The 13,399-nt window shown below is 32.7% G+C and overlaps 1 protein-coding gene across 1 annotated transcript; it reads right to left on the reverse strand.

Annotated features, from left to right (window-relative positions):
- Positions 1-1,093: 1,093 nt before the first annotated feature.
- On the reverse strand, positions 1,094-2,038 carry LOC119535713 (olfactory receptor 8H1-like). The gene has a single exon (XM_037838021.1). The coding sequence runs from the start codon at positions 2,036-2,038 to the stop codon at positions 1,094-1,096; it is 945 nt and encodes a 314-aa protein (XP_037693949.1).
- Positions 2,039-13,399: the final 11,361 nt, after the last annotated feature.

Consider the following 13,399-nt stretch of genomic DNA (forward strand, 5'->3'; position numbering starts at 1 on the left):
GGCTTAAAGCATTGCAAGATGAGATTCTTGATTTCACTCATTTACAAAGAAAACATTCATCTCACAAGTTGAAATGACAAAGAAATTACCTAAGTATATAAGGATGAGTGAAAAAAAAGTTGCAAAATTGAGACAGATAATGACAGAAATTATATGCATTTTACATAAACATATCACATATATAATATATGTATATATATATATATATGCATGTTATATATATATATAACTAAACATAAGATTAGTCTAGAGGACCATGAACAAAACTCTCAAAAATGGGATTCCAAATGTTTTTCAATGTTCACATATAATTTTTTCTATAACTTAATTCTAGCACAATATTTTATTTTGCTTAAGACCAAATATTGAATTTCTCTTTTTTTCCTTTTTTGCTGTTTACTTTTGAATAAAATTAGCAAAAAATATTTATGAAACACCAGTGAGTATTTCCATAAAAATGCTATTGTGTATTTAAAATTTCACAAGAATGTAAGCATTCTGATGATCATGGTCAAAATTTATTAGTACTGCATTAAATTATTTCTATTATCCTTGTGTTTTAATCTTTAAAGTAACACTTTACATTTAGAATTATATTTCTTACATAGTTGAGAGTACTAGATTCAAGCTTTCAATGAGTTACTAAGGGATATACAACTAAAACTGACAGATCTAGAATCTAAACTCTAGATTTTTCAGTCAAAAGCAGCATTCCTCAAGACTGCACCATATTCCTTCTCTGCAGACTAAGCGACTTCTGAATATGCTCTCCATAATAAGCTTCTCTGAAATTGGAATATGCTTGGGGATATCTATGATACAATTTGAAGAATAGCACCACATGTTTTTCCCACATTAGTTGCCCTTAAAAACACTTCCATTTAAACCACAGGTTTAACACATATTTCATAGCTTCCAATTATTATGCGGATTTTTAAAAACGTGTATTTGAAAATGTTCAAGATTATGCATTGGCCTAATAGATGTTTTCTTAACAGAAATTCAATCTAATTAAAGTATTCTGTATTTAAGGAGAAATCAAGTAAAAATCCAAACAGGAAGGAAAGATGCATGTAAATATTCAGCATCACTGTTATTTCAGTAGCCTGGAACCCTCTCTCTTCTGCATGACTCGAATGAGAGCATTTTTCACTTCCTTGTTTCTAAGACTATAAATTAGTGGATTTAGCATGGGGATCACCATAGTATAAAACACAGAGGCTTCTTGATCCCTTCCCAAGGAATATGACTTCTTTGGTTTTAAATAAGTAAAAACTGTAGTGCTGTAATAGATGGTGACTCCCAGGAGGTGGGAGGCACAAGTAGAGAAGGCTTTGCGCTTTCCTGAAGTGGAATTAATTTTCACGATAGTAGAGAGAATGGACCCATAGGACACAGAGATTATGATAAAAGACATTGCATTGAAACTAGCTAAAATGATTACCATGATTTCAGTGTTACGAGTTTCAGAGCAGGAAAGGGCTAAAACTGGGGTTATGTCACAGAAAAAATGAGAGATTACATTGGAGTTGCAAAAGTGCAGACTGTTTATGTAAAGAACAACAGCTAATGATTCAGTACCTCCAATCAAGTAGGACACAGTGATGAGGGTGCGGCAGAGTCTCTTGGACATAACAACAGGGTATTGAAGTGGGCTGCAGATGGCTACATAGCGGTCATAGGCCATTGAAGAGAGAAAGAAAAATTCAGTGACAGAGCAGAGGATGAAAAAATACATCTGGGTGAAGCAGCCAATGAATGAAATATGCTTGTTGGAAGTCAGTAAGTTTTCTAAGCTTTTAGGTGTGATGACTGTTGAGTGACTGAGGTCAAGGAATGACAGGTGACTGAGGAAAAAATACATGGGGGTGTGAAGCTGGAGATCCAAGTGAATTATCAGTATCATCCCTGCATTTCCCAGCAGAGTAATCAGGTATAACAGGAGAAACAGCATAAAGAGGACCCGCTGAATCTCATCAGAGTCTGTCAATCCCATAAGGATGAAGTCAGGCACATTTGTGTTATTCCTACTTCCCATAGCATTCAACTGTTGTAAACTGTTGAGAAATCAATGGTGTTACTTAACATTAAATGACTTCAAAATAGTTTTAGTTTATAGAAATGATCTGGTATTTAAAAAAATCATTTTCATGATTTTTGAAATTTATAGTAAAGAGTAGTTTGCAAAATATGACTGAAAAATGTTTAATTTGACTGCCAAATATAAATTAGGTATAAATCATCATTGGTATATTTTATAGTAGAAACTCATACACACTGCATAATTAGAATTAATATAACACTGTTATAAATACTTCCCTTCATTAACACATTTATCCAGATGAAAATATTATACCTTAGCTATTACTTTTGTCCACATTTTTTAGATGAGAATAAGGGCATGAAAAGTTAAGTAATTTAAACAGAATCCAAATCACTAAATATTGTTGGCTTTGTGATTCTACCAAGATTGATTGGGTGCATATATCATACTAATACCACTATATTCTTACTTACATTTAATTTCAGAAAAAAAAAACTAATTATATAGTAAATAATGATAAAGAGTTTTAATGCATCATTTGCTATTCTTTTGTATCCAATATTATTTAATACAAATGACAGATCAGAAATTAAAACCTTAGGTATATTAATAATATAGATAACACGTTACTAATAATTTTCAGAATACTTTTTTAATAGATTATATTATCACAATTTTTTTTGAAAACTTTATACCCAATATATATATATAGCTTGATGACCCTGCTTCCATCAATTCTATATTTCCATTTCTACAAATCCTGCCAATGCTTAGGTAAGGCCTATGTGATACATGCATGTATATGCAGACTCTTCTAATAACATAGCCATTTTTTTAGATAAATTAAAACATTCTCACTTTGAGATTAATACCTACGAGAAGTCAAAGTGAGTGAAAAACTTCTTTCAGCATTATCTGTCTAGAAATTTGTCACACTCAAGTTTTTCTCACAAATAAAATATGTCATCATGTAAGGAGTCTGAAATTCCTGCAATATAATTTCTGTTTCCTTTGAGATAATTTATGTTTAAGTCTTTGTTCATGCATCTTTCAGGTAAAATAAACCTACTTGCAAATTTTTTTCAGGTCCTGTTCAAATAGAAAGTTCACCTTGAAATTCTGTCTCACAAGTATACCAGGGAGCTATTGTGTACATAAGCATAGCAGAGTATCCCTTGCCTTTCTCTCTTACAATGTCATGACACTACTTATATTGAATAAGGCTTATAATGCAACATTTGGGACCAATTTCCAAGTTAGATTTCTTGGCATCATTCCAAGGATACAAGTTCGAGGACTAATGCATCCACATAAGGTTTGTAATAAAGAGTTGCCTTCCCCATGGAAACCACATAAGATTGAGCATATTTTAGTGTTCTTTCTGCTGCTCTGATTTATGGATATGAAAAAGAGAATTTATTTGATAATATTGAACTTTCAGGAATATCCTGATTTTATTAGATATTTATAAGAAATCTGGACCTATGTTACAATAGACGTTTTTAAAACCCACAGTTTCATGTATTTTGCATTGACTGGTGCAGCATACCTAACTTTTTTCTGGGAGTGTGCAACAGTGGATGAATGGGCTTTGTTAAGTATCACAAGGAAAACATAATGATGTTTCTCCACTCAGGTTTGGGAAAACCAACTAATTCCTCAACACAGCAGATGCAATGTTGTATTTAGTCACAGAAATGTTTGTGCAATTTGTTTTATTATTTTAGTGTATTGGGTTTTATTCTATTCAAAACAACATGAGAAAAGAAACCAAAAATCAGTGCTGAGGTGAGTAAAGATTTTATAATTATGCTAATGGCCAAAAGCTTACTTCCTTTACATATAACCAGGTGAAATACATTCTTGTGATTCTTTCATTAAATAGTGATAATAAAATCAATTTTCACATAGCTATGGAAACATATTTTGAAAGAAATGTTTATACTGAAGGATTTCAGGGGAAAATTTGATGATATCAATTACAGAATTACAAAATAATATAATATATATTTGATGAAGTTTTGAGTGTACAATTGTCAATTCATCAATAATTCAGTGATACTGAGAAAAGCTTATTTGGAGATTAAAAAGTCAAAAATTTATTTCACAATAGGTAAGCTTTGGGTTTAAGATGTTCTGTGTCAATGCTACATCAATATGGTCTGCTTACTCTTTGCAAGATCACAATGAGGGAGTTTCTTTCAGCATTGAAATCAAGTTTTTATATGCATCAGTTGTACTTTCAAATAATATAAGTAATAGTCAAAGAAAGAATAATCCAGAAAGCTTTTATTGCTAATCTTTTTTGCTAAATCTTTATGGTTGGGATTGCAATATAACATCTCTAATAGTAAAATAATTTTGGCAGATCAGAAATAAGATACAGAAAGGAAATATGTTTTTCTTTTGTTCTACCTTACAAAAAATTAGAACTTTATCCCAGACCCTTCTTCAATGTCATTTTTTAAATTCTATTCCTCCACTCTCAATTTTTCATTGTAAATATGTCATCAGAATAAAAATTTTTAAAAATATCCAAAGAACTATACTACACAAACTATGTTTTGAAGCACTGTTTAGGAATTTTACACTTTTACTGAAAAACTAGACTCCATTATTATTTTGTATTGTCCTTCATGTCTCTAGAATATAGAGTTTTACATTTTCTAATAGTACTATTTGCACAGTTTTGTTTATACGATGCTATTTACAAGTATACATTTTTACATCATTTTCTATGAATTCATTCTTTTTTAAAAAATTCTTGCTTCTATATTAGAGAAGTTGTGGGTTTATAGAAAAATCATGCATAAAATACAGGATTCCTATACACTACCCCACAAAAAACACCTTGCATTGTTGTGGAACTTTTGTTACAAGTGATGGTAGCACATTTTTAAATTACATTATTAACAAAATCCATGATTTATTTTAGGGTTCACAGTTTGTGAAGTGTAGTTCCAGGAATAGTTTTTTTTTTTTTTTTTAAGTTTTTATTGTGTTGTCATATTTACAATCTAACATTTTCCCTTTTAATAGCATTCAGATATATATTTCAGTGCTGTTGATTGTACTCAAAATATTATACTACTATTGCCACCATCCATTACCAAAATATTTCTATCATTCTGTGTAGGAATCCTGTACATTTTAAATCTTAACATCCCACTTCCTGGCCCCACAGATCCCCTGGTCACCTATATTCTATTTTCTGACTCTGTGAGTTTGCTTCATCTAATTATTTCAAATGAGTGAGATCACACAACATTAGTCCTTTTGTGTCTGACATATTTCACTACATATTTCATTCAGTATTTCACTCAATTTGATGTCTTCAGGGTTCTTCCATGTTGCTTCATGTATCAGGACATTGTTGTGTACCTTGTTATTCTACACCCACGATAAAGTCCTTTGAGGCAAAAAAGCATTAATTTTGATGAGGTTCCAATTACCTATTTTTTCTTTTGTTGCTTTTTATGGTTGAACAGCATTACATTGTATAGTATTATACACCACGTTTTATTTATCCATTCATCAGTTGATGGATACTTGGGTTGCTTCTATCTTTTGATGATTGTGAATACAGCTATGAACATCAATGTGCAAATATCTACTTAAATCCCTGCTTTCAGTTATTTTGCATACATACCTAGGTAGGTAGGATTGCCAGGTTATATGGTAGTTTTATACTTAGCTCTCTGAGCAACTGCCATCTGTCTTCCATAGCAGTTGCACAATTTTAAAATGCCATCAGCAATGAATGAATGTTTGTATTTCCCCACATTCTCCCCCACCACTTGTTATTTTCCACTTTTTTGATAGTATCAATTCCAATGGATGTGAAAAGATATTTTATTGTGGTTTTTATTTGCATTTCCATGATGGGTGATGATGTTTAGCATCTTCTCATGTGCTTTGCGGGCATTTGTCTATTTTCTTTGGAGATATGCTTATTTAAGTCCTTTACCCAGTTTTTAATTGAGTTGTTTTGTCTTTTTGTTAAGTTGTAGGCTTTCTTTATGTATTTTGGTTATTAAACACTTAACAGAGGTGCAGTTTCCAGATATTTTCTCCCATTGTCCACCTTGTCATTTTGCACCCATGATAAAGTCTTTCAAGGCACAAAGTATTAATTTTGATAAGGTTGCAATTATCTACTTTTTCTTTTGTTGCTTGTGAATTGAATGTAAAATCTAAGAAACCATTACTTAATACAAGGTCCTGAAGATGCTTCCTTAGGATTTCATCTAACATTTTGATAGTTCTACCTCTTATATTAGGTTGGGTTGATTTTACAATATGGTGTTAGGTAAGTGTCCTACTTTTTTTGCAAATGGAGATCCAGTTTCCCCAAAACCATTTGCTGAAGAGACCAATTGATTGGTCTTTTCCTCCTTGTCAAACATCAGTTGGCCATAAATGTGAGGATTGATTTCTGAGTTCATCATTTATTCTTCTAGTCTATATGTGTGTCCTTGTGCCAGTACCATGTTGTTTTGATTAGTGTGGCTCTGTTATTAGTTTTATGATTGAAAAGTGTGAGTCCTCCAACTTCATTCTTCTTTTCAAGGTGACTTTAGCTATTTCAGGCTCCTTCCTCTTCCATACAAATTTAGTGATTGGCTTTTCCATTTCTGCAAACAAGATTCTTGGAATTTTGATTGGGATTAAGTTGCACCTATAAATTGTTTTGCCTATGACTCTCATCTTAATGCTTTTTGTCTTCCAATAGATGAACACAGAATGTCCTTCTATTTAGGTCTTCTTTTATGTTTTTCATCAATATTTTGTAGTTTTCTGTGCAGAAGTCCTTTACATCATTGATTACATTTATTCCAAGGTATTTGATTCTTTTAGTTGCTAACATAAATGTATTTTTCTCTTGATATCTTTTTTTCCAATAGTTCATTTCTTATGTATAGTAACACTACTGATTTGGGGGTGTCACTCTTGTACTCCACCACTTTGTTGAATTCATTTATTAGATCCAGGATCTTTGTTTAGGATTTATCAGGGTTTTCTGTATATAGAAATATATCATCTCCAATAGGGAAAGTTTTACTTCTTTCTATACAATTTGGAAGGTTTTTTTTTTTCTTTTTCTTATCTAATTGCTCAGACAAGATCTTCCAGTACAATGTTGAATAAATCTGATGACTCTGGATATCCTTGTCTTGTTCTGGTCTTAGAGGGAAAGTTTTCAGTCTTTCACCATTAAGTAGAATCACTGTGTTATTTTTGGTTATAACCTATATCATGATGAGGAAGTTTCCTTCTGTTTCTAGAGTTCTAAGAGTTTTTTTTTTTTTTTTTTTAAAAAAAAAAAGGGTACTGGATTTTGTCAAGTGCCTTTTCTGCATTAATGAGATGATCATGTGGTTATTTTCCTTCATTCTCTTAATTTGGTGTATTATAGTAATTGATTTTCTCATGGTGAAACAATCTTGCATACAAGGGATAAATCAAATTGATTATGATTTATAATTCTTTTAATATGCTCTTGGATTCAGTTTGCTAGGATTTTCTGAGGATATTTGCATATATATTAAGTGATTTGGGTCTGTAGGTTTCTTTTCTTTTGGTATCATTACATGACTTTTGTATGAGGGTGATATTGTCCTCATAAAATGAATTAAGGTGTGTTTCCTCTTCTTCAGTTTTTTTGAAAAGTTTGAGCAGAATTGGAATTAATTCTTAGAAGGTCTGGTAGAATTTCCCTGTGAATCTCTTTTGTCTGGGCTTTTTTGTTGGGAGGTTTTAGTGACAGATCCAATCTCTTTTTGTAATTGGTTCATTGAGATCTTCTAACTTTTCTTGAGTCAATGAAGGTAACTTTTGTGTTTCTAAGATTCTGTCCATTTCATATAGGTTATCCAATCTATTGGCATATGGTTGTCCATGTATCATTTTATAGTCTTTTTATTTCAGCAGAGTCAGTAGTAATGTCCCCTTTTCATTTCTGGTTTTAGTAATCTGTATCTCCCTTCTTTTCTTTGTGAGTCTTGATAAAGTTTTGTCAATTTTATCAGTGTTTTCAAGGGACTGTATTTGATTTTTTTATTCTATTTTTCTATTGTGTATTCTATTTAATTTTTCTCCAGTCTAATCTTTATTTCTTTTCTTCTGCTCACTGTGGGATTAGTTTTCTCTTCTTTTCCTAGTATGTCCAATTTTGAAGTCAGTTCTCAGATTTGAAATTCTTCTTTTATAATGTATGTATTTAGAGCTTTAATTTTCCCTCTCAGCACTGACTTCACAGTAATTTTGGTATTGTATTTTCATTTTCATGCATCTTGATACATTTCCTAATTTCGCTTCTAATGTCATCTTCAACCCATTGGTTATTTAAGGAGTATGTTGTTTAATTGTGAATTTTCCATTTCTCTGTTGTTGAACTCTATCTTCATTCTGTTGTGTTCAAGATGATATAGCATATGATTTCCATATGTGTAAATTTATTCAAACTTGTTTTTTGACCCAACGTATAATCTATCCTGGAGAATAATCTACATGTACTCAGAAGAATGCATATTTTGTTTTTGATAGGTTAAGTGTTCTATCTATGTTTGTTAGGGCTACTTGTTTCAGAGTATCTGTTAGGTCCTGAACTAGCTTACTGATATTCTGACTAGATTTTCTATCCATTATTGAGAATGGTGTATCAAAATCTCCTCCTATGAATGTTGTACCATCAATTTCTCCCCACATACCTATCTGTATTTGCATCATATGTATTGAGTCTCAGATGATAAGTGCATATATATTTATAATTCTTATACCTGCCTGTTGAATTGCCCCCTTTATTATAATGACCATATTTGTCTGTCAGAACTGCTTATTTCATAAAGTGTGTTTTGTCCAGCACTGTTTTCACTATAACTTGCATATTTTTCCATCCTTACAACCTCAACCTACTTGTATCTATGACATTTTTAAGCATTTAATGCAATTTTATTGAGATATATTCACATACCAGATAATGGTCCAAAGTGTTCAATCAGTTATTCACAGTGTCACCATATAGTTTTGCATTCATCACCACAATCAATTTTTTAGCATTTTCATTACTAAAATAGTAAATTAAAACAAGAATAAAAAAATAAAAAAATAAGAAAGAATACCCAAAACATCCCATACTGCTTATCCCCCACCCTATTGTTTACTTGTTGTCCATCCACTTAGAAAGATGAAATAAAATGAATAATTACAAATAAACATGCATAAGTAAATAAATAAAATAAAAGGAAGAAACAACAACAGTAACAACAAGAATCCCCTATCCCTATATTACCCTTATTGATATTTAGCTTATTGATATATTGATATATTGATATTTAGCTTATTGATATATTGATATTTAGCTTATTGATATATTTAGCTTTTATAGATGCTTTTGATACATTTCCTGGAAGTATATCAGGTGTCTTGTTCACAAACTCATTCAATGTCTGTCTGAAAATATTTTAAACTCTCCTAATTTTTTAAGGAGAATTTTGATGAATATAGAATTCATTCTTAGTAGGCAGCTTTTCTCTTTCAGTATCTTGAATATATCATACCACTGCCTTCTTGCCTCAATGGTTTCTGTGGAGAAATCCACACCTAGTCTTATCAAGCTTCACTTGTATGTGATGGATCACTTTTCTCTTTCTGCTTTCAGATTTATCTCCTTGTCTTTGACATTTGACAATCTGATTAGTAAGTGTCTTGGAGTAAGTCTATTTGATTCTATTCTGATTGGGGTATGCTGAGCTTCTTGGATCTATGATTTTATGTCTGTCATAAAAGATGAGAAATTTTCAGTGATTATTTCCTCCATTATTCTTTCTGACCTGTTTACCTTTTCTTCTTCTTCAGGGATACCTATGACACACAATCAGCATCAAGTTACCCTGAGGAGGAGACCCAGCAGCTTGTCAGATTTTCCTTTGAGGTCTCTAGACTCTGTGCTTTTCCTATCCTAACCAGCAGGTGTCAGCCCACAGCTCCCCACCAGTGTAAAGAGGTGCAGGAACTTTATTCTCAGCAGACCCTTTTCCTGCAGGGATATGGTTTAGACACAGGGTGAGTCAGAAGCCAAGTTTAAGCTGTTTCTGGTTTTGTTTTGTTTTGTTTTGCTTTCCAGCCATTGTAGATTGAATTATCTGAAGGAAGGCTGCCACTTGAGCTGTTCCCCACCATCTCCCTTTTCTTGGGGAATATATGCCTTTTAGGGAATTATCTGCTTCACTTGACTCCTTACTCTTTCTTCACCCTTACATGGGTCAATGCTGACAACTGAAAATGTCTGAGGCTTTCTCTAATGAGCTACTTAAATTATTTTTTTAAAAGAGAGAGAGAAAAAAAGAAATCCTCTTTGAAGAGCCGGTCCTCAGCCCCCAGTTTCACCAGTCAAAAGCTGGAGTTGGTACCTTGTTCTATGTGCCCTTTTTATTGGGGGTAGGTCCATGTTCCAGTATTCTGAGCTCAGCCAACTCCAAAAGCTTCTGTTTTCATTTATTCATTTTACTATTATTTTTTTTTTTCTGACAGCTTTGCCTCCTCTCTGAAGAGAGAGACCTTGGGGTCCCTTCTGTGCTTTCTCCAATTTATCTGTTCTTAAAGCTTGTGTATTCAGTAGTCCAAATTTGTTAAATAAACCATGATTGGAGCTTGCTTGAGCTACCTTCCCTTGATTCTAGTAAAGAGTGTTTCTTTCTCCCAAGGGAAGTGTTTGAACTCAGCTTGACCTGCTGGTGGGGGAGGAGCACCAGTCTCTGCCATTTGGGGGTTTTACTTACATTTCTACACTGTCATCTCAGCCCTTTCACCCATTTCAGACTTGTGTATGATGTGTGTCTGGTCACAGATGCATCCCAAACAGTTGCTCAAGACAATTTACTAGTTGTTCCTGGCTGTTTAGTAGCTGCTTTAGAGTACTAATTAAATTCCACACCTCCCTATACCACCATTGCCCTGTCTCCTCTGTAACTATGAATTTAAGGTGAGTATCTTGCAGACAGTATATAGTTTGGCCATGCCTTTATATCTTTTCTGTCAATCTCTGCCTTTTGACTGGAGGTTTTAATCTATTTACAGTTAAAGTCACTTCTAATAACACAGGGCTTTCTTCTTCCATTTTGGTATTTAGCTTTCTTAAGTCTTCTACCTTTTCCATCCCTCACTTTCATTAATGATTTCTTTTCTATTTATTTGTTGTTTTGTATTATATGATATTGAGTACCTTCTCTATTCTATCTTGTATTTATCATTTATTTTCCCTATGGTTATCATATGGTGAAAATTTAACATTTAAGCATATAATGATCATATTGATTTGAAACCAACTTAGCATCAATAGCGTGCATGTATACACCTTTTTTAGTTACACTTATCACCACTTACATCTTTGTACATTGCACATCCTAAAACATTGATTTATCATTATATTGTATGCATTTTTATTTTAACATTCACAGAAAGTAAGGAGATGGGGCTACACACCAGCAATACTTTATAATTATGGCATTTGTAATTATCCAAATGGTTGCCTTTACTGCAGTTCTTTATTACTTTATGCTGTTTTGTACCACTGCCTTTTTCCTTTCCTTTCAGTATGAAAAACTCCCTTTAGCATTGTGTGTAGGGTAGATCTGGTAGTGATGAATTCCTGCTTTTGTTTATCTGAGAATTTCTAAATCTCATCCTCATTTTTGAAAGAAAGTCTAATTGGATATAAAGTTCCTGGCTGGCAGTTGTTTTCTCTCAGCACTGTAAGTATTTCAGCCCACTGCCTTCTTGTTTCCATGGTTTCTGATGAGAAATTGGCACTGTACCTAATCGGGACTCCCTTGTTTGTAACACATTGCTTTTATATTGTAGCTTTCATAACTATCTTTTTCTTTGCATTCTTCAGTGTGATTAATATAAGATAGGTTGTATTTTTCTTCATGTTTATCCTGCTTGGTGTTGTCTGGGTCTCTGATTTGTATACTCACATCTTTTGCTAAGTGTGGGGCCTTCTTTCTCATTATTCCTTTGACTATTTCTCCTGACTCTTTCACTCTTTCTTCTCTTTTCTGGACTCCCATAAGCATATATTTGTGTGCTTTGTAGTGTCCCAGTGGTTTGTTAAGCTATTTTTACTTCTTTTAGAATGCAATTGAGATATACTAAAAAATCATATAATCCATCCAAATTATACAGTCAATGGGACAGAGTTTCATCATATACTTGTGCATTCATCAACCACAATCAATTTTCAAGCATTTTAATTACTCCAACTTATATATATATAAATTATATATATATATATATAATTAAAAAAGAAATAAAAAAAATACTGAAACTATCCCAACCCCATTTCCCCCTGTATTATTTGTATATTTATATTTTTGTCATTATTTCATTATTCATCACCAGGTTTTCATTTTCACATGGTTACATTAAAAGATACATAGTTACACAATTATTATCAAGAATCAAGTTTATTGAATTACTGTTCCATGGATTCAGGTATTTCCTTCTCAATGTTCTAATACACTAGAAACTAAAAAATGACTATCTGTATAATGCATAAGAATAACCTCCAGATTAATCTCTTGACTCTATTTTTGATCTCTCAGTCACAGAAACTTTATTTTGTTTCTTTATTTTCCTACCTTTTGATCATGGCAATATTCTCAATCCCATTATGCCAGGGCCAGGCTCATTGCTGGAAGTCCTGTCCCTTACTGACAGAGAGATTGACACCCCTTGGAGTCATGTCCCATGTGTGTGTGGGGGGGGGAGGAGAGAGTAGTGGGCTTATTTTCAGAGTTTGCTGAGAGAAAGAGGCCACAACTGAACAACAAAAGAGGTCCTTTAAGGGTGACAATTAAGCATAATTATAAATAGGCTTAGCTCCTCATTTGCAAAAATAAATTTAAAAAGGCAAGCCCCAAGATCAAGGGCTTGACTTATTAAATTGGGATTCCCTAATGCTTGTGGGCATATAAGGAATTCCTCAGGTGAGATAGTTTAATATTTCCACATTTTTCCCCAGTTCCTCAAGGGGACTATGCAAGTATATATTTTTATATTTTCTGCCCAAAGTACTCTGTGGTGCATTGGGGTATCATATTAGCCTATATAGAACAAAATCTCATTCCCCATTCCAGATTTCATGCAACCATGTTGTTTAAATAAATTGACTATATGGGTTATATTAAAAAGTTTGCTACAGAGAATATAAATTGTGTATGAAATAAGCATCTCTTAAATAATAGTCAAAACTCAGGAATATATGTGACTACTGCAAGAGCTTATAATCTACAAACCATTACAACAAGCCTCATTGAACACTACACACTCCTGCATTATCAATTTTCCAATCTG

Source organism: Choloepus didactylus, chromosome 6 (assembly GCF_015220235.1).
Source record: "Choloepus didactylus isolate mChoDid1 chromosome 6, mChoDid1.pri, whole genome shotgun sequence".
NCBI classification, from domain to species: domain Eukaryota; kingdom Metazoa; phylum Chordata; class Mammalia; order Pilosa; family Megalonychidae; genus Choloepus; species Choloepus didactylus.

Excerpts from the sequence above, each read along its gene's own strand:
- LOC119535713 (XM_037838021.1), bottom strand. The coding sequence starts at position 2,038 with ATGGGAAGTAGGAATAACACAAATGTGCCTGACTTCATCCTTATGGGA.